The sequence below is a fragment of the Balaenoptera physalus genome (assembly GCF_965194825.1).
Source record: "Balaenoptera physalus genome assembly, chromosome: X".
Lineage (NCBI taxonomy): Eukaryota > Metazoa > Chordata > Mammalia > Artiodactyla > Balaenopteridae > Balaenoptera > Balaenoptera physalus.
This window is the reverse complement of record NC_138903.1, coordinates 97,333,621-97,357,794: the sequence shown is the minus strand read 5'-3', so window position 1 is coordinate 97,357,794 and position 24,174 is coordinate 97,333,621. Positions and strand designations below refer to the sequence as shown.

Genomic DNA, 24,174 nt, shown 5'->3' with positions numbered 1-24,174 from the left:
AAATATACCATCAGTAAAGTTAATACATACAGATTTGGGAAAGATATCTATAATAAAGATGGTAGACCAAGGGCCAATATCCAAAATATACAAAGAGGTCTTACAGGTTAAGAAAAATATAAATAACCCCTAGGAAATGGGCAGATAATATGAACAGATAATTCAAAGAGAAAATCCAATTGGACCAAAAAAAAAAGAGAGAGAGAGAGAGACAAAACCAAAATGCATTAGTAGCCAAGGAAATACATCCATTAAGTTGTCAGAATTATAAAAGAACCATAAAACCTTATGCTGGTAGGGATGTGAAACAAAGAATAATCTCATATGTTACATATAAAAGGGAAAAGTGAATTATAACAGCCTGTTTTTGTAAATCAATATGGTAACAAATATTTATTTATATATAAACATTTGTGTCTGTGTGTATAAATTGAAAGCACCAGTATATAAGGGCATAAGCACAATGATGTTTAATTCAGCATTGACTGTAGTGGCCGAAATCTGGAAAGAATGTAAATGTTCATTAGTAGGGGAATAGCTAAATAAATTGTTTATCCATGAAATATTTTCCAGTCTTTTAAAAGAATAAGAGCCAAGAGACTTTGATAGATTTTCATGAGATGAAAAAAGTAGGATGTGTTAAAGTATATATAGAATTCTATTTTTGTAGAACAATTAACAAAAACAAAACATTCCAAAACCCATGTGTGTGTGTGTGTGTGTGTGTGTGTGTGTATGTGTGTGTATAGCTGTGAGCATGGAGAAAAATATGGAAGGATACATACTGGTTTGGTAATATACAGGGATGATGTGGAAAGGTAGAAGCAAGGGACAAACCAAACAAGGAAAAGGACAGGGTAAAAAGGACCACTATAAAAAAATAAATCCAGCAGTTATATTTATGTATTTTATATGTACAAACACACATAAATTGAATTAAATTTAGAAAAGATACAGTAAAAAAACTAAATGTGGTCTCTGCTTGTTAAAAGAAAAAAAAAGAAAAAAAGAGAGGCAATAACCAAAATAATCTCTTGGTAGGATTAGGGGTGGTGTTTATTTTCTTCTTTATGTTTCTGCATTTTCTATAATGAGAACTGTTACTCTCATAATAATGAAATAAAACCAATAAATGTTACTTTTAAAACATTACACTGAAAAATGGAGCCCATTTTGGGAAATCAAGGGGGGAAAACAGGGTTAAATACACCTTCCGCTTAGGAGCTGTCCAAGTAAGAGCTTATGAAATCAGGATCCATTACCCCTCATCCAGCAGAAAGTTATTCACCTTAGGCAAGAGACTAAGTGGCTATTCCAAGGAGCTATCTGAAGCAGCAAATAGGGTATATTTTCCCCTACCTAACACTTTAACGACTTAACTAAATCAGAAAGCCATTTACACCACTCTCAATTATCTAAGGATCTGCTGGGCTCTTTACTTTTTGCCCCCTCTCTCTGGCTTGCAGCCATTTCCCTGCTCAGAAACAGCTCCAAAATGGGGGCCAGAGAAGGGGGAAAGAGACAAAATTAATTGGGTCGATTTAGCTTCTCATTAGCAACTCTAATAAAAGGTTTGATAAATGAGGTGGTCACAACTCGTGGTTAAAATGAGGCTTCCGGGACTCTTTTGAGAATTTCATTTAAGCAAACTTGCCTTCAGACAAACATGATTTGCCTGCAATACACTTTAATGGATCTGATGCTTTCTATTTTAAAGAAAGTCAGGACTTGTAATAAGGTGATATTTTTCTCTCCTCACTTTAATTTGCACTTTAACAACAACAAAAAAACACATAAAAACACAAAACAATGTCCTTCAAAGTATCCTCAGTAGAGCAGCAGGACCACAGTACAAAGATTCGCTAAAGGAGGGGAGCTGTCTGGCCCCCAACATACTCAAGAGAAACTTTACGAGGGCGGCCATCTTCCAAGGGGGGAATGTCTTGGCCATAAAACACCACCACAAAGAATCGCTAAAAAGGATCTGTCAGGGCTTGACAAAAGCACAAAGGCCAAATCTCCACATACAACATTCGCCTGTTTCATTGGACCCTTGAAGACTTTTGTCCCTTGGGAAGCCCAGACACAAAGCATTGCAGGTTCAAGGTGGTCACAAGCAATGTGTTCATCATCCTTTGTTATCAAACAGACAAAGCAGTTCAGCAATGGCAACAGAAAAACAATCTCCCCTTACTTGAAGACGACGACAGCTCCCGGACATGGAGGGCAGGCCAGGAGAAAGATCTGCAATGGAAAAAAAATTAAGTATGGTTATCAAGAGAAATGCTGGACACAGTGAGACAGTGTTATTTTAATAATAATAATAATAATTAATTTTTAAAAATTAAGTATGGTTATCAAGAGAAATGCTGGACACAGTGAGACAGTGTTATTTTAATAATAATAATTGATTAATTAATATTAATAATATTAATAATTAATAATTGCAGAGAAAGATCTGCAATGGAAAAAAATTAAGTATGGTTATCAAGAGAAATGCTGGACACAGTGAGACAGTGTTATTTTAATAATAATAATAATAATAATAATAATTAATAAACTCTTACACAGAAAATGTAACATAGAAGACTTTAAAAGACAAGCAAGTGGTGTTCCAAACATGTTTGTGTTTGCACATGCATCTATGTGTGCCTGTCTGCTCCGGCTGTGTGTGTGTGTGTGTGTGTGTGTGTGATGGGGACAGGGTAGGTTGGGGAGAGAGGGAAAGAGATGGATGGAGAGCGGAAGAAGTAATTGGTGGAGAGGTAGGAGATAGGGAGAGCTTTTCTTAAGCCATTTCAGCCTCTAAAACACTTCCTCTTAACCTCTAGAAGACTCAATTTTTCAATTCTTCAAGTTCAGCATGACACGAGTAGCCAGTATGACAAGCTTTTAACCTAGGACAAGTAGAAATGGATTCTGAGATAGGACAAATACACAAATGCCATCTGGTTTGCCTCTCATGGGGGAAGGTGGGTTAATCAATACCTAGCTTTGCCAGATTTAGAAAGAAAAATACAGGATGCCAAGTTAAATTTGAATTTCAAATAAACAATGAACAATGTTTTAGTATAAGTATATCCTGAATAGTGTATGGAACATACATATACTAAAACATTATTCATTGTTTATCTGAAATTCAAATTTAACTGGACAGCCTGTATTTTATCTGGCAATCCTATCAATATTGCCACCCCCCAGGGTCTTAACCTCCCTTTGACTTTGAAGGGGAGCAGAATTTGCTACCCCAAAGTTTGTTTCTTTGGCATAAGGATTACTTTAGGCTGATTGTTTTTAAGAAACAACAGACATAGGAAAAGCTCTGAAAACTGTGTAGAAGTTACTCTTCTGTAAGAGACATCTACATTTATAAGGAAAATCTCCATTTGTCAAGGTGTCTCCCTCTAGGAAAAGAAGGAAGACTCTAAATCTCTAGAAACTCTCAACAATGGAGAAGGCAAGGACCTAAATCTGCCTAACAACCTTACCCTTGTTCACTGTGCTTTTCCTGGTCACCTCCAGGAACTGGCCTTCTCCTCCACCCCTACCCACCAACCAACACTCAACATCTTTCTTTTATCTTTGGCTGGAGATGGTATTTAAGGTGGTGGCTTGGGCCATTTCAGGGAGTTAGTCAGTTTTCCTGGGTCTCCCTCATGTATACAGGAGGTATACATGTTATTAAACTTCCGGTGTTTCTCTTCTATTATTATTATTTTCCTCCCTCACATTTGATTGGTTTGTTTCGAAGCATGACTAAGTGGGTCCCCTTCTAGTCTCCCTGCTCAAACCAAACAAAAAGAACCTGGCCCTTCTAAGAGACCATCAGTTCCATGCTACTTGGTTTGAACTAGGCCTGGGTTACAGCCTTCAAAAACCTACAGCCGTGGCAGTCTGACTGCACCAAAGCACTGGTTCTCAAGAGGGACAAGGAAAGCCCTGCAGAGCACTTATAAAATGTGCAAATTCCTGGGCTCCCCCCATTAGGAATGCTGATTCCAGAAGTTTGGGGTTCCAGGAATCTGCGCATTTTAACAAATGCCCCAGGAGATTCAAACACTCCAGGCAGCCAGATGTGCTGAAGGTTTGATCAAAGACATTCAGCAAAAAAAAAAAAAAAAAAAAAAGACATTCAGCAGGACGAAAGATTGACAAAAGGATGAAACTCATGTTTATGGAGTTACTTTACCTACGGTGACTTAATGGTGAGGATTTACAAAATCATTGATATGTGTCCCTCTCTTGTGAGCATTTATGAGCAGACATTATCTGCATTATGGGCTACTTTGGCTTTGTCACGAGTATATTCTTTATATTCTGTCCTTCAGTTCTCTCAGAATCTACACTTAAGAGGAAAGGGTACTATAAGGAAAATCACTATAAGTAGAGACACCTGCTTGAATCCCTGCCACGAAGAAGAGAAAGAATGGAAAAGAAAAAGGGTCTTGAAAGGAACACGGCCAGGAGTCCATTACCCACACAGTACTTCATCAGAGAACCCCACCAAGAAAATATCCATCGAGAACAGGCCTTTCTCCTGTGGATCAATTTGATTAAAAGTGCAAAACCAATGACAATTGCAGGTCCACAATCCTTTATCTGCAGTCGCCAAATCCAAAAGCTCTAAAAACCAAAAGTCTGTTTTTTGTTTGTTTGTTTTTTTCAAAACTAATTTGGTATGATATGACTTGAACTGAGCTGAGGCTACTTACAGACTTTATTCCATTTATGGTGAGTATTCACACATTTTCCACAAAAAGAATGTATTTTGAATACGGGGTGCTGTCCCAGACCCCACTGGGAGTGTCTGTAAAACACGTTCACTGGGGCTTCCCTGGTGGCACAGTGGTTGAGAATCTGCCTGCCAGTGCAGGGGACGCGGGTTCAAGCCCTGGTCTGGGAGGATCCCACATGCCGCGGAGCAACTAAGCCCATGCGCCACAACTACTGAGCCTGCGCTCTAGAGCCCGCGAGCCACAACTACTGAGCCCACGTGCCACAACTACTGAAGCCCGTGCACCTAGAGCCCGAGCTCCTCAACAAGAGAAGCCACCGCAATGAGAAGCCCGCGCACCGTAACGGAGAGTAGCCCCTGCTCGCCGCAACTAGAGAAAGCCCGTGCGCAGCAACGAAGACCCAACACAGCCAAAAAACAAAAACAAAATAACACGTTCACTGTATTGCCTTTCTAAAATCCAAAAAATTCAGACTTATGAAATACATCTGACCTTAATGGTTTGGGATAAGGATTGTCAACTTGGAATTTCAATCATCCAAACATGAACTTAACCCCACTCCTCAACCACACCTGTCAGGAGCAGTCCAAGAAAGAAACAAAGCTGGTATTCTTTACCACTGACCCAGCAGTAAAGTTACTCACCTTAGGCAAGGGACCAAGTTGGAGGCTGTACATAGTTACCCAGCATCAGGCCCATCAAAGGCTACATTCAGAAGGTACAGTATATAGAAAGCAGACAGGGGCTCCTAACCACCTTGGAAAGAATACTTCTGGAGTCACCTAAGAGCCATGCCAGCAGTCTTCCTGAGCTTCTGGAATACCCTAGATACTTCCAACATGCTAAAACAGAGAAGCAAAAATGCGACACTGGGCCCCACTGTTAACTCTTACTTTTCTACACCCACAGCCAAGAGGAGATAAGCAGATTCTTGGGGGGCGATTTCCCTGTAACTGCTCCATTTGGCTGGTTCTGATCCACGACAGCCCTATGCCAGAGGCCCAGAAACCTACTGAAGAAAGCAAGCCTCCAGTCCCAACTCACTCATCGATCTGATTTCTCTTCAGGTAGCTCAGCTAGTCTTGACTGTAACTGAGTTTTCCAACAGTTACTTTCCTGCGGCCATGTCATTTCCAACCAGCACGTTGGCCTTCCTCGTCTTGCCTGTCTATTCCCAGCACCAGGATAGAGGGTATCTTTTTCAAGCAACCTTTAAAGCAGATACATGTAGACACATCAAAACAGGAGATTTGAAAACTAATCCCAGGGAATTCCCTGGTGGCACAGTGGTTAAGAATCTGCCTGCCAATGCAGGGGACACGGGTTCGAGCCCTGGTCCGGGAAGATCCCACATGCCGCAGAGCAACTAAGCCCGTGCGCCACAACTACTGAGCCCGTGTGCCACAACTACTGAAGCCCGCACGCCTAGAGCCTGTGTTCCGCAACGAGAAGCCACCGCAATGAGAAGCCCGCGCACCGCAACAAAGAGTAGCCCCAGCTTGCCACAACTAGAGAAAGCCCGCGCTCAGCAACGAAGACCCAACACAGCCAAAAATAAACAAAATTTTAAAAAAAAAAGTTTTTTTAATTTATATGAAAAAGGATCCCAACTCCATCCTATTCCTTTTCCAGTAAACTCACAGTCTCCTCTGGCAACTTCATAGATTTATGACACTAAACCTCTCTGCTTTGTCACGCTGGAGCCACATCCATAATCACCATTAACCAAAGGAGAGGAGTGAAGATAACATGTTAATTCAGAGGCCCAAAGGCCCCCAGCCTTGGCCCGAATATCCCTGCTCTCTTCTTTGATTGGCTGCCAACTGCCTCCAAATTTTGTTGGCGTTTGTTTCAGCCTAGCAGACGGGAAGCTAAACTATCCCTTAAGCTGCAAATAGGGCGGGAAGAGAGGACACTTGGAAGTACAAACAAGGACGGCGGGAAGATGAGAAGGCATCTGAGCACATCCCAGCACCGACTTGGCACTTTGTGTTCATGCTGCCATCCGCCCGGCTAGGTACCTGCAGAAAAGGGCATGGGCAGGGAGCACACAGAGGAACGCTACAAAGCACTTCCACTTACCCATCGCCTGGGAGGTAAGCAGGGCCTTGCTATGAAATCCCATTTTACAGATGGAGAAATCCAGGGGGAAGGTTCTGACAAGGTTTCTGGCAAGAACCCAGGTCCCGTAACTCCCGGATCAACACACTTTCCACCTCACACCTGACATGGTCCCAGCCTCACGTGGGCTTTTCTTCTTTAGACTCTAGCCCTGACCCTTGACCCCCCAACAGAACACATGGTGCCACCCCAGGAGCCCCACACCTGTCCCACCACACAAAAATCTACTCCTTACAAGGCGAGACATCTCAAAACACAAACCTGCCTGGGCAGCAAATTATATTTACACAGATGGATTTCAGAGTCCAGCAGTCTCTAAAGACAGGTTCATCTTAGCTCCAACCTGCTTCATTCCCAGATCTGCTGGGTGCTGGCAGTTCCTGAATCCTTACAAAACTGGACTCTTGTTTGGCTGGTTTTGCCTGGAAAAACCTTCAGGTTCCATTCAAAAACCACACTCTCTCAGCTTCCCCAGGAGAGAGTGGCTCTCTAGCATCTTGCCCAGAAACTCGAAAATTCAGCTTCTTCCTAAGCACCTAATCTAGGCACCAGCAGCTGTTCCAGTTCATCCTCTACCTCTGAACCACTCTGGTTCCAGGTTCCCACCTTCGCTACCCAAGCTCTCAGCATCACTTGACCCACTCCTGTTCCTGTTTCTGTTCCACAGTCATATCAGCCCCAAGTTCACTGGCATCAATATCCAGCTCCCTGCCAAATTCTGCTCCACCCGAACATTAGATTCAGTAAACCCCCATGGTCATAACGCGGAAAGAAGATCATTTTTGTTCACAGGAGGAAGCGGTAATACTATGAGAAATGTAGTTGGGAAGGACGGCCAGTCACCAAGACCATCCTAATTGAGGGGCTAGCCAGGTTAAGCAGTGAAGAGGGATGGGAAAACGAAATGAAAGGGAAAGAGAGTGAGAGAGGGACAGGAGAGTTGTGTTTGGCCTGCAACACAATCTTCCGAGGCCCAGCCCTTGCAGCTCCAATTCTCTTGGCTCCACCGCCTATGAGGGCACCCAACTATTTGGGGGTTCCTAAAGAGAAGTGCTTACAAACATTACCCACCATAGCAAAGATCCATTCCTTGGGCTGCCCAAAGTCTGTCCTAGGCTCTGTTCACCAATGTTTATACTCTCGGGTCCTCATCTTCTCTCTCCCTGGACCACTGAAATAATTTTCACTGGCCTCTTGCCTCCAGACACATTGCTGCAAGAGGGATCTGTCTAAAATGCAGCTCTGATCTACCCTTTAAAATCCCTTCATGGCTGGCCAGTAACTACAGGAAAAGCTCAAGTTCCTTAGCATGGCAGGCAAGGCTTTCTCTACTCCAGACCCTGTCCATCTCTCCAGCGTGGTGGCCTCATGCATTGTCCCAAACTGCATCCTGAGCGTACGCCATGTCATAAACACGCTTCTACAATCTCATTTTCTAATAGCTTCATCTTATTCAATTATATGGATATGCAACAATTTACTCAACCAGTCTCCTCCTGTCGCACACGTAAGTTATGTGTAAATTTTCAGATCCTTCTCTATTTAGCCTCCATTTGTAGAATAAGAATTTCTAGGTCTTCAAAGGGAATATACATTTTAAGGCTTTTAACCGATAATTCTAAACTGCCTTCCAGAAAATGTCTTTGAATTTATACTCCCGCCAGCAACATATGACAATGTGTTTCTGCTACAGCCTGGCCCATAGGTCATTATCACTTTTTCAAAGGCAAAACACTGAAGGGGAGCAGAATTTGCCACCCCCAAATACGTCTCTTTGGCATAAGGACTATTTTGAGCTGGTTTAAAAAAAAAAAAAAGCAGATACAGGAGAAGCCCTGAAAATCAAGTATACAAGACTCTTTCTGTAAGAGACATTTACATTTGTAAAGGAAATCTCCATTTGTAAGGGTGTCTCTCACTCTGTACAAGAGATGGATGACTCTGAATCTCTAGAAACTCTTATCAATAGAAAAGGCAGCAACTTAAATCTGCATAACAACCTTACCCTTGTTTACTGTGCTTTTCCTGGTCACCTTAGGAACTGGCTCCCTCCACCCTTTTGTCTTTAGCTGCAGATGATATTTGAGGTGGTGGCTTGGGCCCTTTGACACAGTTACTCAGTTTTCCTGGGTCTCTCCCATGAACACAGGAGGTATACAAGTTATTAAATGTCTGTTTGTTTTCCTCTTGTTATTCTGTCTTTTATTACAGGGGGATCTCAGCCAAAAATTTAGAAGGGTAGAAGGAAAATTAGTTTTCCTCCACTACAACACACACACGCACACACACATACACACACTCTTCACTGCTTTAATTTGCATGTCTCAGATTACCAGAAATATTAAACTATTTTCTAACATGTTTTTTGGCCAGCCATATTTCTTCTTTGGGGATGTGACCATCTGTGACCTTGCCTATTTTTCAACTAGTATGTTCTTCTTATTGGGTTATAAGAGCTATTTACATTTTAATGACATTGAATACAGACTATTTGACATTTACTGCAAATATTTTTCCCATGTTGCCATTGTCGTATTTCTGGTTACGTAGTTTCGTATGGAAGTTTTTATATCTTTATGTAATCAGATATACTTGTTATTTCCTTGATGGCTTCTATCTTTGATGCCATGCTTTGAGTCTTTTACAACCCTGGGATTAAAAAAAGAGTCCCCGATTGTTTTCATAATATTTTAAAATTTTAAATCTCCAAATCAAGAAATTGTATCACTGCTAATCCTACTCACTCTTCCAGAATGGCCTTCTCATCTTTCTTCTTTTAGCTACCTCTTTCTTACCCTTCAAATAACAAAGGAAAGCATCATTTCCTCGATCTTCCCATTAATTCCTTGTTTACCTCTTTCTGAGAAATTACCATTTTTGTCAGTATAAGGAGCTGACAAAGAGCCTTCTCTCAAGAATTTAGACAAAAGGGAAATTGGAGTACCTACTAACAAACTCTCAGGCTTCAAAAATCAACGTAGGATAGATTTAAAAGACTGCAAATTCATTTTAAAGCCAGAATGTTCCCAGACTTGAAAGACCACATTCTAACCTGTTTGAATTATACCCAAAGAAAGAACGGGGTTGGCCAACAGCTGAGGTATAGAAAAAGGAGAGTCACAAAGGCATATATACTTGGCAGTGTCCACATGCAAGCACTATCCAGGGACCAGAGAACCTTAGCTTAAACACATCAAGTTTTCCCGTCCCATTGCCAAATTTATCCCTATTAAGAGAATGGAAGCAGGATAGGGAGCATTGCTAAGTGGTTAAGACTATGGGCTTTAGAGTTAAGACAGACTTGGGTCCACATGCTGGCTCTGCCACTCACCAGCACTGTAACCTTGGACAAGAGACTGGAGGAATTTTCATCTCTAAAATAGGGATAAAAATAGCACCTATGTCTCACGAGGTTTTGGAGAGGATCAAATGAGATAAAGCAAGCAAAGCACTTGGCACAATGTCTAGCACATAGCTAGCACTCAATACATAGTAGCTATAATTATTCTGATCTCAAAAGAAAATCCATCCCTACTGTGAGCTACATCAGCAAGAGCTTAGATTAAACTTCCAATTCATCTAACTACACTTGTTCTATTTCCATGCTTGTACTATAATGTGCTAGTATATTACTTGGCTTCCCTTGTCCAGCTGCCTACAAGGAGAGAATCCTTAAACTCTCGAGGCTCAGTTTCCTCGTCTGTCAGATGAAAATTACATCAGTACTATCTCATAGGGTAGAGGTGAAGATTAAATGCTTGAAGCACTTAGCTCAGTGCCTGGCACACTGTAAGGAATAAAATAAGTATGAGCTATTGATAGAATCATCCTTCTTGGATGCCCTTTCTGTTCTCCGCTCACTGCAAATTCCATCCAGGCCCATAGCAAGTTCTAGTTCCCGCACAAAGCCTTCTCCAATAACTCCAGGTAACACCTCTTTTTTCCCAATGGCCTATACAACTCATTAGGTACTTAGATTTTATTTAATTTGGGATATTAAATGGCTCCCTATGGCTGCACACAGTGCTATCTAGAGCTAGGATCTGATTATCAATTGTTCCCTCCTGGCGAATTTTAAATTGGCACTGGTGAGTCACTGAAAAAAGTCCAAAGTCATCTGTCGGGTAACTAAGGCTCTAGACAATGTGGCCCTCAGCTGCCTTGCCAGTTTTATTTCCCACTATGCCTCAGCTTTTCACCCTGAACTTCAGTTTCTACATTCTAAAACAGAAAATAATAATAGTGCTTGCCTCCAACATCTTAAACTCAACTGTTGTTTGATGCAGATAACAAATGTTTTCTGGCTATTTCCATCTGTATGTTATACAGGTATCTCATGCCTACCATGCCTAAATCTGAACTTGCCGTCTTCTTTCCCTAACCTCTTCCCTCGCTTAACTGCTCCCTCAAAAAATGGGAGAGAAGGGACAGCTCTTCCAACAATAGAATTCCAACTGATAAAGGCAGAAGGCATGAGGGAAGCAAAATTAACATTTGGCAAACACTGCAGCAATAATTGTAGGCAAGAACCATTGATAGATGCTGATTAGTAGTGAAAGATGATCATTTTTGCATGGAAAGTACTTGTTAATTACAAAGGGAAAATAGTAACTTTACAGTGGAAAAGTCTGGCAAATGACCAAGGTTAACATCACCAGAAATAACATATATCATCATGTACCCCCTGACATGATGCACCAAGAAGGGAAGGACATCACTTCTGTGGTATTTTTGCCAAAATTACTCAAATCTAATCATGAAAAACAAAATCAAGTTAAGTCCAAATAAGGAACACTTTACAAAGTAAATGATCATTACTCTTCAACACTGACAAGGTAATAAAAGACAGAGACTAAGGAATTGTCATGGATGGAGGAGACTAAGAAGACCTAACAACCAAATGCAATGTGGGATCCTGGACTGGATCCTGGAACAGACAAAGGACGTGTGTGGAAAAACTGGTGAAATCGGAATGATAAGTCTAAGTCTAAGTTCAAGCACCAATGCTAATTTCTCAGTTTTCAGGATTTTACCACGGTTATACAAGATGTTAACACGAGGGGAAGCTGAAGGAAGGGTATATAGAAATTCTCTGTAGTATCTTTACAACTCTTCTATAAATTGAAAATCATTTTAAAATACAAAGTTTTTGCAAACTACTATATATAAAATAGATAAACAACAAGGTCCTACTGTATAGCACAGGGAACTATATTCAACATCTTGTAATAACCTATAATGGAACAGAATCTGAATATATATATATATATATATATATATATATATATATATAAGTGAATCACTTTGTTGTACAACTGAAACTAACAAAACATTGCAAATCAACTACACTTCAATAAAAAAATTTTAATAAAAATAAAATAAAATACAAAGTTTTAAAAAACAGCACTATTATCCAATCAATTAGCCTATCTTCAAGCCTCAGAGCTATCTTTGATGCCGCCCCTCTTTCTCAGGCCCCATATGTAGTCAGTCCCCAAGTCCTGTCATCTTGACATTTAACCTTTTCGTATATCTCAAATCCACCCTCATTATCTTTTCCTAGTTCACTCCCTCTCATTTTCTTCAACTACTATAACAGTTTCCGATGTGATCTCAAGGCCTCCAGTGTCTTCCCTTCTCCACTCTAGTTCATACAGTACTGCCAGGTTCCTCTTCTTAAAACAGAGCTCTGATCATGTTACACAACTCACAAATTCTGGACGATAGATTCAACACAATCTCTATCAAAATCCAACTGATGGGGACTTCCCTGGTGGCACAGTGGTTAAAAATCTGCCTGCCAATGCAGGGGACATGGGTTCGAGCCATCGGCCGGGAAGATCCCACATGCCACGGAGCAACTAAGCCCGTGCACCACAACTACTTAAGCCCGCATGCCTAGGGCCCGTGCTCCGCAACAAGAAAAGCCACTGCGATGAGAAGCCCACGCACCGCAACCAAGAGTAGCTCCCACTTGCCGCAACTAGAGAAAGCCCGTGCACAGCAACAAAGACCCAACGCAGACATAAATAAATTAATAAATAAATAAAATTTAAAAAAAAATCCAACAGATGTCTTTATACAAACTGGCAAGCTAATAATTCTAAAGTTCATACGAAATTGCAAGGTACCCCAAAGAGCCAGAAAAATCTTGAAAAGAAGAAGAAGTAGGAAGACCCACACTGCCAGATTTCAAAACTTACTACAAAGCAACAGTAATAAAGACAAAGTGGTGCTGGCATAAGGATAGGCATATAGGCTAATGGAAAGAATTCGAAGTCCAAAAATAAACCCTCCCAACTGATTTTCAACAAGGGGACCAAGACCACTCAATGAAAAAAATGTCTCTTCAACAAACGGTGTGAAACCTCATAGATAGCCTCATCCACCAGAGGGTAGACAGCAGAAGCAAGAAGAACTACAATCCTGCAGCCTGAGGAACGAAAACCACATTCACAGAAACATAGACAAAATGAAAAGGTAGATGACAATATCCCAGATGAAGGAACAAGATAAAACCCCAGAAAAACAACTAAATGAAGTGGAGATAGTTAACCTTCCAGAAAAATAATTCAGAAATAATGACAGTGAAGATGATCCAGGACTTTGGAAAAAGAATGGAGGCAAAGATCGAGAAGATGTAAGAAATGTTTAACAAAGATCCAGAAGAATTAAAAAACAAACAAACAGAGATGAACAATACAATAACTAAAATGAAAACTACACTAGAAGGAATCAATAGCAGAATAACTGAGGGAGGAGAACAGATAAGTGACCTGGAAGACAGTATGATGGAAACCACTGCCATGGAACAGAATAAAGAAAAAGAATGAAAAGAAATGAAGACAGCCTAAGAGACCTCTGGGACAACATTAAACGCACCAACATTCGCATTATACGGGTCCCAGAAGGAGAAGAGAGACAGAAAGGACCCGAGAAAATATTTGAAGAGATTATAGTCTGAAACTTCCCTAACATGGGAAAGGAAATAGCCACCCAAGTCCAGGAAGCGCAGAGAGTCCCAGGCAGGATAAACCCAAGGAGAAACACGCCGAGGCACATAGTAATCAAGTTGACAAAAATTAAAGACAAAGAAAAATTATTAAAACAACAAGGGAAAAATGACAAATAACATGCAAGGGAACTCCCATAAGGTTAACAGCTGATTTCTCAGCAGAAACTCTACAAGCCAGAAGGGAGTGGCACGATATATTTAAAGTGATGAAAGGGAAGAACCTACAACCAAGATTACTCTACCCAGCAAAGATCTCATTCAGAGTCGATGGAGAAATCAAAAGCTTTACAGACAAGCAAAAGCTAAGAGAATTCAGCACTACCATACCAGCTCTACAACAAATGCTAAAGGAACTTCTCTCAGTGGGAAACACAAGAGAAGAAAAGGACCTATGAAAACAAACCCAAAACAATTAAGAAAATGGTAATAGGAACATACATATTGATAAGTATCTTAAACGTGAATGGATTTAAATGCTCCAACCAAAAGACACAGGCTCGCCGAATGGATACAAAAACAAGACGCTTATATGTGCTGTCTACAAGAGATCCACTTCAGACCTAGGGACACATACAGACTGAAAGTGAGGGGATGGAAAAAGATATTCCATGCAAATGGAAATCAAAACAAAGCTGGAGTAGCAATTCTCATATCAGACAGAATACACTTTAAAATAAAGACTATTACAAGAGACAAAGAAGGACACTACAGAAGGATCAAGGGATCAATCCAAGAAGATATAACAATTATAAATATGTATGCACCCAACATAGGAGCACCTCAATACATAAGGCAACTGCTAACAGATATAAAAGAGGAAATCGACATTAACACAATAATACTGGGGGACTTTAACACCTCTCTTACATCAATGGACAAATCATCTAGACAGACAATAAGGAAACACAAGCTTTAAATGACACAATAGACCAGATAGATGTAATTGATATTTTAATTGATAATGATGACAAGGAAGGATACTACATAGTGATCAAGGGATAAATTCAAGAAGTTATAACAATCATAAATATATATGCACCCAACATAGGAGCACCTCAATACATAAGGCAAATGCTAACAGCTATAAAAGAGGAAATCAACAGTAACACAATAATAATGGGGGACTTTAACACCTCACTTATACCAGTGGACAGATCATCTAGACAGAAGCTTAATAAGGAAACACAACCATTAAATGACAAAATATATCTCATATATTTAGTTGATATTTATAGGACATTCCATCCGAAACCAGCAGATTACACTTTCTTCTCAAGTGTGCATGGAACATTCACCAGTATAGATCACATCTTGGGTCACAAATCAAGCCTCGGTAAACTTAAGAAAATTGAAATCATATCAAGAATCTTTTCTGACCACAACACTATGAGATTAGGCATAAATTATAGGGGAAAAATGTAAAAAACACAAACACATGGAGGCTAAACAATACGTTACTAAATAACCAAGAGATCAATGAAGAAATTGAAGAGGAAATGAAGAAATACCTAGAGACAAATGACAACGAAAACACGACGATCCAAAAACCTACGGGATGCAACAAAAGCAGTTCTAAGAGGGAAGTTTATAGCAATGCAGCGCAACTTCAAGAAACAAGAAAAATATCAAATAAACAATCTAAACTTACACCTAAAGGAACAAGAGAAAGAAGAACACACAAAACCCAAAGTTAGGAGAAGGAAAGAAATCAAAAAGATCAGAGCAGAAATAAATGGAAACAAAGAAAACAATAGCAAAGGTCAATAAAACTAAAAGATGGTTCTTTGAGAAGATAAACAAAATTGATAAATCTTCAGCCAGACTCATCAAGAAAAACAGGGAGAGGACTCAAATCAATAAAATTAGAAATGAAAAAGAAGTTACAACGGACACGGCAGAAATACAAAGCATCATAAGCGACTACTACAAGCAACTCTATGCCAATAAAATGGACAACCTGGAAGAAATGGACAAATTCTTAGAAAGGTATAACCTTCCAAGACTGAACCAGGAAGAAATAGAAAATATAAACAGACCAATCACAAGTAATGAAATTAAAACTGTGATTAGAAATCTTCCAACAAACAAAAGTCCAGGACCAGATGGCTTCACAGGTGAATTCTATCAAACATTTAAAGAAGAGCTAATACCCATCCTTCTCAAACTCTTCCAAAAAATTGCAGAGGAAGGAACACTCCCAAACTCATTCTATAAGGCCACCATCACCCTGATACCAAAACCAGACAAAGATATTACAAAAAAAGAAAACTACACACCAATATCACTGATGAATATAGATGCAAAAATCCTCAACAAAATACTAGCAAACAGAATCCAACAACACATTAAAAGGATCATACACCATGATCAAGTGGGATTTATCCCAGGGATGCAAGGATTCTTCAATATACGCAAATCAACCAATGTGATACACCATAATAACAAATGGAAGAATAAAAACCATATGATCAATTCAATAGGTGCAGAAAAAGCTTTGGACAAAATTCAACACCCATTTATGATAAAAACTCTCCAGAAAGTGGGCACAGAGGGAACCTACCTCAACATAATAAAGGCCATATACGACAAACCCACAGCAAACATCATTCTCAATGGTGAAAAACTGAATGCATTTCCTCTAAGATCAGGAATTAGACAAGGATGTCCACTCTCGCCACTTTATTCAACGTAGTTTTGGAAGTCCTAGCCATGGCAACCAGAGAAGAAAAAGAAATAAAAGGAATACAAATTGGAAAAGAAGTAAAACTGTCACTGTTTGCAGATGACATGATACTATACATAGATAATCCTAAAGATGCCACCAGAAAACTACTAGAGCTAATCAATGAATTTGGTAAAGTTGCAGGACACAAAATTAATGCACAGAAATCTCTTGCATTCCTATACACTAACGATGAAAAATCAGAAAGAGAAATTAAGGAAACAATCCCATTCACCACTGCAACAAAAAGAATAAAATACCTAGGAATAAACCTACGTAAGGAGGTACAAGACTTCTACTCAGAAAACTATAAGACATTGATGAAAGAAATCAAAGGTGACACAAACAGATGGAGAGATATACCATGTTCTTGGATTGGAAGAATCAATATTGTGAAAATGACTATGCTACCCAAAGCAGTCTACAGATTCAATGCAATCCCTATCAAATTACCAATGGCATTTTTTACAGAACTAGAATAAAAAATCTTAAAATTTGTACAACACAAAAGACCCTGAATAGCCAAAGGAATCTTGAGAAAAGAAGAAAACAAAAACAAAACAAAAACAAAAAACAGACCTGGAGGAATCAGATTCCCTTACTTCTGACTATACTACAAAGCTACAGTAATCAAGAGAATATGGTACTGGTGCAGAAACAGAAATATAGATCAATAGAAGAGGATGGAAAGCCCAGAGATAAACCCATGCACCTATGGTCAACTAATCTATGACAAAGGAGGCAAGGATACAGAATGGAGAAAAGACAGTCTCTTCAATAAGTGGTACTGGGAAAACTGGACAGCTACATGCAAAAGAATGAAATTAGAACACTCCCTAACACCATACACAAAAATAAACTCAAAATGGACTAAAGACCTAAATGTAAGACCGGACACTATAAAACTCTTAGAGGAAAACATAGAAAGAACACTCTTTGACATAAATCACAGCAAGATCTTTTTTGACCCACCTCCTAGACTAATGGAAATAAAAACAAAAATAAACAAAGGGGACCTAATGAAACTTCAAAGCTTCTTCAGAGCAAAAGAAACCATAAACAAGACGAAAAGAGAACCCTCAGAATGGTTAAAATATTTGCAAATGAATCAACGGACAAGGGATTAATCTCCAAATAGCTCATGCAGCTCAATATCAAAAAAACAAACAACCCAATCCAAAAATGGGCAGAAGACCTAAATAGACATTTCTCCAAAGAAGATATACAGATGGCCAACAGACACATGAAAGAATGCTCAACATCATTAATCATTAGAGAAATGCAAATCAAAACTACAATGAGGTATCATCTCACACCGGTCAGAATGGCCATCATCAAAAAATCTACAAACAATAAATGCTGGAGAGGGTGTGGAGAAAAGGGAACCCTCTTGCACTGTTGGTGGGAATGTAAATTGATACAGCCACTATGGAGAACAGTATGGAGGTTCCTTAAAAAACTAAAAATAGAACTACCATATGACCCAGCAATCCCACTACTGGGCATATACCCTGAGAAAACCATAATTCAAAAAGAGTCATGTACCAAAATGTTCATTGCAGCTCTATTTACAATAGCCAGGACATGGAAGCAACCTAAGTGTCCATCATCGGATGAATGGATAAAGAAGATGTGGCACATATATACAATGGAATATTACTCAGCCATAAAAAGAAATGAAATGGAGGTATTTGTAATGAGGTGGATGGAGTTAGAGTCTGTCATACAGAGTGAAGTAAGTCAGAAAGAGAAAAACAAATACAGTATGCTAACACATATATATGGAATCTAAGGAAAAAAAAATGTCATGAAGAACCTAGTGGCAAGATGGGAATAAAGACACAGACATACTAAAGAATGGACTTGAGGATATGGGGAGGGGGAGGGGTGAGGTGTGACAGGGTGAGAGAGTGTCATGGACATATATACACTACCAAATGTAAAATAGATAGCTAGTGGGAAGCAGCCGCATAGCACAGGGAGATCAGCTCGGTGCTTTGTGACCGCCTGGGGGGGTGGGATGGGGAGGGTGGGAGGGAGGGAGATGCGGGAGGGAGGAGATATGGGAACGTGTGTATATGTGTAGCTCATTCACTTTGTTATAAAGCAGAAACTAACACACTACTGTGAAGCAATTATACTTCAATAAAGATGTTTAAAAAAAAAAAATGGGCAGAAGACCTAAATAGACATTTCTCCAAAGAAGACATACAGATGGCCAAGAAGCACATGAAAAGCTGCTCAACATCACTAATTAGTAGAGAAATGCAAGTCAAAACTACAATGAGGTATCACCTCACACCAGTTAGAATGGGCATCATCAGAAAATCTACAAACAACAAATGCTGGAGAGGGTGTGGAGAAAAGGGAACCCTCTTGCACTGTTGGTGGGAATGTAAATTGATACAGCCACTATGGAGAACAGTATGGAGGTTCCTTAAAAAACTAAAAATAGAATTACCATATGACCCAGCAATCCCACTACTGGGCATATAACCAGAGAAAACCATAATTCAAAAAGACACATGCACCCCAGTATTCATTGCAGCTCTATTTACAATAGCCAGGTCATGGAAGCAACCTAAATGTCCATCGACAGACGAATGGATAAAGAAGATGTGGTACATCTATACAATGGAATATTACTCAGCCATAAAAAGGAACGAAACTGGGTCATTTGTAGAGACGTGGATGGACCTAGAGACTGTCATACAGAGTGAAGTAAGTCAGAAAGAGAAAAACAAATATCGTATATTAATGCATATATGTGGAATCTGGAAAAATGGTACAGATGAACCAGTTCGCAAGGCAGAAATAGCAACACAGATATATGGACACCAAGGGGGGAAAAGGGGGGGGCAGGATGAACCAGGAGATTGGGATTGACATATATACACTAATATGTATAAAATAGATAACTAATAAGAACCTGCTGTATAATAGGGAACTCCACTGTACAGCAGAAAGTAACACAACATTGTAAAACAACTATATCCCAGTTTAAAAAAAAATGGTGCTGGGACAACTGGATTTCCACATGTATAAGAATGACATTTGGACCCCTACCTCACAACTGTGTTCAGAAATTAACTCAAAATGAATCAAAGACCTAAATATAAAAGCAAAAAGTATAAAACTCTTAAAAGTAAACATAATGGTAAATCTTCATGATCCCAATTTGGCAATGGATTCTTAGATGTGACACCAAAAGCATGAGCAACAAAAGAAAATATAGGTAAACTGGACTTCATGAAAATTAAAATATTTTGTGCCTCAAAATATATTATCAAGAAAGTAAAAAGACAAGCCAAAGAATGGGAAAAAATTTTTGCAAATCTTGTCTCTGATACGGGCCTAGCATGCAGAATACATAAGTGGCTCTCAAAACTCAATAATAAAAAGATGATAGTTTAAAAGTGGGCTAAGAGAGGCCGCAACAGTGAGAGGCCTGCGCACCGCAATGAAGAGTGGCCCCCGCTTGCCGCAACTAGAGAAAGCCCTCACACAGAAATGAAGACCCAGCATGGCCAAAAATAAATAAATTAATTAATTAATTTAAAAAAAAAAGTGGGCTAAGGATTTGAATAGACATTTTTTCCAAAAAGACATATGAATGGCCAATACACACATGAAAAGGTACCTCATATCATTAGTCATTGGGAAATGCAAATCAAATATATAGTGAGATACCACTTCACACCCACAAGCAAGGCTAAAATAAAATGACAATCTCAGGTATTCATGATGATGCAGAGAAATTGGAAACCTCATACACTGCTAGTAGGGATGTAAAATGGTGCTGCAATATGGGAAAACAGTTTGGCAGTTCCTCAAAAAGTTAACACAGAGTTATCATATGACCCAGTAATTCCAGTCCTATGTATATATCCAAGAGAAATGCTCATAAAAACTTATACATGGATGTTCATAGCAGCATTATTCATAATAGCCAGAAGGTGGCAACAACCCAAATACTCATCAATGGACGAATGGATAAACAAAATGTGGTATACCTATACAATGGAATATTATTTGGCCATAAAAAGGGATGAAGTTCTTGTACACACTATGACATGAACGAACCTTAAAAACATTATACTAAGTAAAAGAAGTCAGTCAAAATAGACTATATATTATATGACTCCATTCCTGAAATGTCCAGAATAGGCAAGTCTATAGAAGCAGAAAGCAGAGCAGTCAGTGATTAGAGCTGGGCGGATGGGAGGACAGGTAGGGGAATGTTAGCTAAATGGTCTGGAGCTTCTTTCTGAGGTGATGAAAATGTTCTAAACTGACTGTGGTCATGGCTACACATACCTGTGAATACACTAAAAACCACCGATTGAACACTTTAAGTGGGTGAATTGTACGGTAATGAATTATATCTCAATAAACTATTTTAAAAAAACAAACTTCAGATGGCTCCTTATTGCTTGTTGAATAAAGTCCAAACTCTTTAATTTGGCATCCAAATCCCTCCCCTGCCCCGTCATCATTTGATCTTCCCCACCAGCGTTATCGCTCACTACCCTTTTTCACGAACCAAACTGAATTATTTACCATTACCCATATACACCATGCAGCTTCCTATCTTTGTCTTTCCTCTTGCTAGTCCTTTCCCCTGGAACTCTCTCCTCACAATTCATCTTTACATGTTTATACTCTGCTTCTCTTACAAGGCCCAGTTCAAATGCTCCCTTCTATGCAAATCCTTCCTGTTCTTCAACCCTCTATGAGGGCCTCAAAAATTTATTTACTAAAAGAATGAACGTAAGTAGTCCTCCCATATGATGGTTCCCACTGCCAGATGATAATCCTCTCAAAGCCATAACCGCACTTCTCTCTTCCTTTCCTAGCTACAGCAGCAGCTCACAGCTTCAAGCCCCACCCCCCTTAATAAGTCCCTGAGAATGGTTCCAAACTGCTAGTCTCTACCTCTCCCAGAAACTGCTCAAGATGAAGAAAACTGACATTACATTATGCCAGGGCCGCCGAGTATAGTTGTGTAGGTTGTGCACTGCACAACCCTAGTGGCGCCATTCATTTATAGTCTATGTGAATGGCACCCTCTCCTAGGGTTGTGCAGTGCATAGCCATTCGTGGCGGCCCTGCTTGGAAACATCAGAATTTGGAAACAAAGCCAAAAAGAGCACTCAATGAGAAGAAATCACTCTAACTGTATTGCTGTTGAGAAGTGGGTATTTTCCAAATCTTATGAAGAAGATGAAAAAGAAACTCAGGAGAATAACATGGTCTTAACACACACAGTGTTTGCATAGAAATAGAAAACAGAAACATCCAAGAGAAAAACCGTCATTGATGTTTTTTCCAGCAGTGGAGAGAGAAAAGGACCCATGTTCTTGTCGATACAAAGGTGTGATATACCTACATGGTCTCTTTCATAAGACCATTCAATTCCATTAGGTTCTGATTTTAGGTTATTAAATAAGCCCCTGTTTAATTTGGCTTCAGGAATCTTGCTATCAGGAAAGGTATGACCTGACATAGACACAAGTGTTATGTGTCTATACAGATCTCTCTCCCATCATTGATCCATTCATATCCGCCTTGTGGTTAATCAAGCAGTCTTTTGTAAGGTTGGGAGTGTGAAACCAACATCCCTAGGCAAGCTGATCAAAATTAGGCTTTGAACCCACCAACCAAGTTGCAGAGTTAGGACCCATGTCAACTCTACTATGGCACAGACACATTCTAAGTCCCAGCCAGAGCAGCCAGCAACAAGTCCCCCTCTGACCACCACATCTAAACCGCAAGCAGTAATGTAGGACTCCTATGGGGAGCCACAAACGGCTGGAAAGATGGGCTGTGAAGACAGGTGAGCTAGTAACAGGGTCCAAATATGCCAGATGTTGGGTTTGTTCCTTTTCGTCCCCACTCCAGTTCAGCTTGGCCTCCTACTTTCATATTTGCTCTACCTGGCATATTTCATTCCACTTCTTCTACCTCCTCCAGACAGTTCCTGGATAACACTCCCCCAATTGATCATTCCTTTTCTGAACGCCATCTGCATGTATTGCTACTATACACTTATCACTCCTTACTGTTGTAAATAATAACAGTAGTAGTAGCGATGATGATGAGATTAATGTTAATAATAATAATAATAATAATAACAGCAGCAACTATTCTTTATTGAGTGCTTCACTAGGTGCCTGGCACTACATTCATGTATTCCTCATAGCAATCCTAAGAGATAAGTGCTATTCCCCACCCCAACTCACCTCCATTTACGTATGAGGAAACTGAGCTAAGGAAAGGTTAAGCAACTTGCCTAAGGTCACACGACTAAGTAAGTCAGGCCTTGAACACAGAACTGTCTGATTGCAAAGACGTGTTTGTAGCCAATACTACCTTTTGTCTCCCCCATTTGTCTTTTGAGAAGCTTCCTCTGCCTCCACGCCCCATAGTCCCTAACATAGGGTCAGACACAGAAACGCTCCCCAGGAAACCTGTGCAAGTGTGACTCTGTTCCCTGGCTACAGCCCAGCCCAAGACACAAGCTGGAAGAGGAGGGAAGAGGGGCAGTGAGTACAGAGAGGCATGACCTTTTGGGGAGCCACGGGTGTCCTCCTCCTCTGGCCCATTTAGGACAGGATCATGCTGCTACCTTGACCTCAATCCCAGAAAAATATTTAGAACAGGATAGATAACCTGGTTGTCTTAAAACTCTTCCAGACAACTCTGAAGGAACAGAGCCTGGGCCAACCCGTGGGAGGGGTGGATGGTATCCAGTTCCCTGCAGGAAGGGAACCAACTGTGTCAGGGTCACAGCCACGTGAGCCAGCAAATGTTTGCAGAGCTCTGCCACCGAGAAGCTTTATGACTATGGTCATGGAATTGGGGGGGGGGGGGGAGGGGAACAGCAGTATTTTTAAAGAAGGGAGCTATATATATATATGTATACACATACATACATACATACACACACACACCTGCCTCATTAAGCCTCAGTTTTCTCATCTTTAAAAATGGGAATAAGAACACCTACCTCTTGAAGGGTGCTGCTAAGGTATAAAATGAAAACATAATAAAAGGACCTATTGCCCAGTGCCTGCATCAGTTTGTCCTTGCTGGCGTTCTGGGTACACACAGAGATGCAAGACATAGTTCCTGTCTGCAAGAAGTTCAGTCTGTCTGACAAGGGTCTGATCTAGCGTACTGCCAGCACTCTGTCAACCAAGTACAAAGCTAGCTGGTAGATTATTACCCCAACTCTCAGCAGGTCATTTTGTCAGATGAAAATTCTGGCAGGAAAGAAAACTGCTGGCAAGAATAAAGGTTGCAGTTTATGTCTTTGCCTCCTATCTCCCATCCACACCTCCATGTTAGAAAATTGGGGAAGGGGACTCTACCAACCACTGTTTTGGAAGTGACACATGTAAACTCCATTCTTTTCCTTCACAACGCTCATCATCATTTCTCATTTGACAGTAGCTGTGTCTTTGTTAAATGTCAATCTTCCCTGCTAGACTGTAAGCTCCTGGAGGGCAGTGGCTGTGCGCTGGTCCTTATTAGAGATCCAGAAGCTGACGTAATGCCTGGAACATTCAAGATGCTCA

At 40.1% G+C, this 24,174-nt stretch overlaps 1 protein-coding gene across 13 annotated transcripts in view; it reads right to left on the bottom strand.

Moving 5' to 3' along the window:
- The window catches only part of TMEM164 (transmembrane protein 164), a 159,915-nt gene that overhangs the window by 83,784 nt on the left and 51,957 nt on the right, over positions 1 to 24,174 (bottom strand). For 12 of the 13 annotated variants that reach the window (XM_082447726.1, XM_082447722.1, XM_082447723.1 and 9 more), the window contains one exon: positions 2,195 to 2,244. Coding sequence is in view for 10 of the 13 variants with exons in the window: in XM_082447722.1 (XP_082303848.1) it covers positions 2,195 to 2,244 (50 nt within the window). In the remaining 3 variants the exon portion in view is untranslated. Of the gene's footprint in view, positions 1 to 2,194; positions 2,245 to 20,162; positions 24,154 to 24,174 lie in introns of those variants that run through there. The other variant, XM_082447734.1, reaches the window with a different exon arrangement.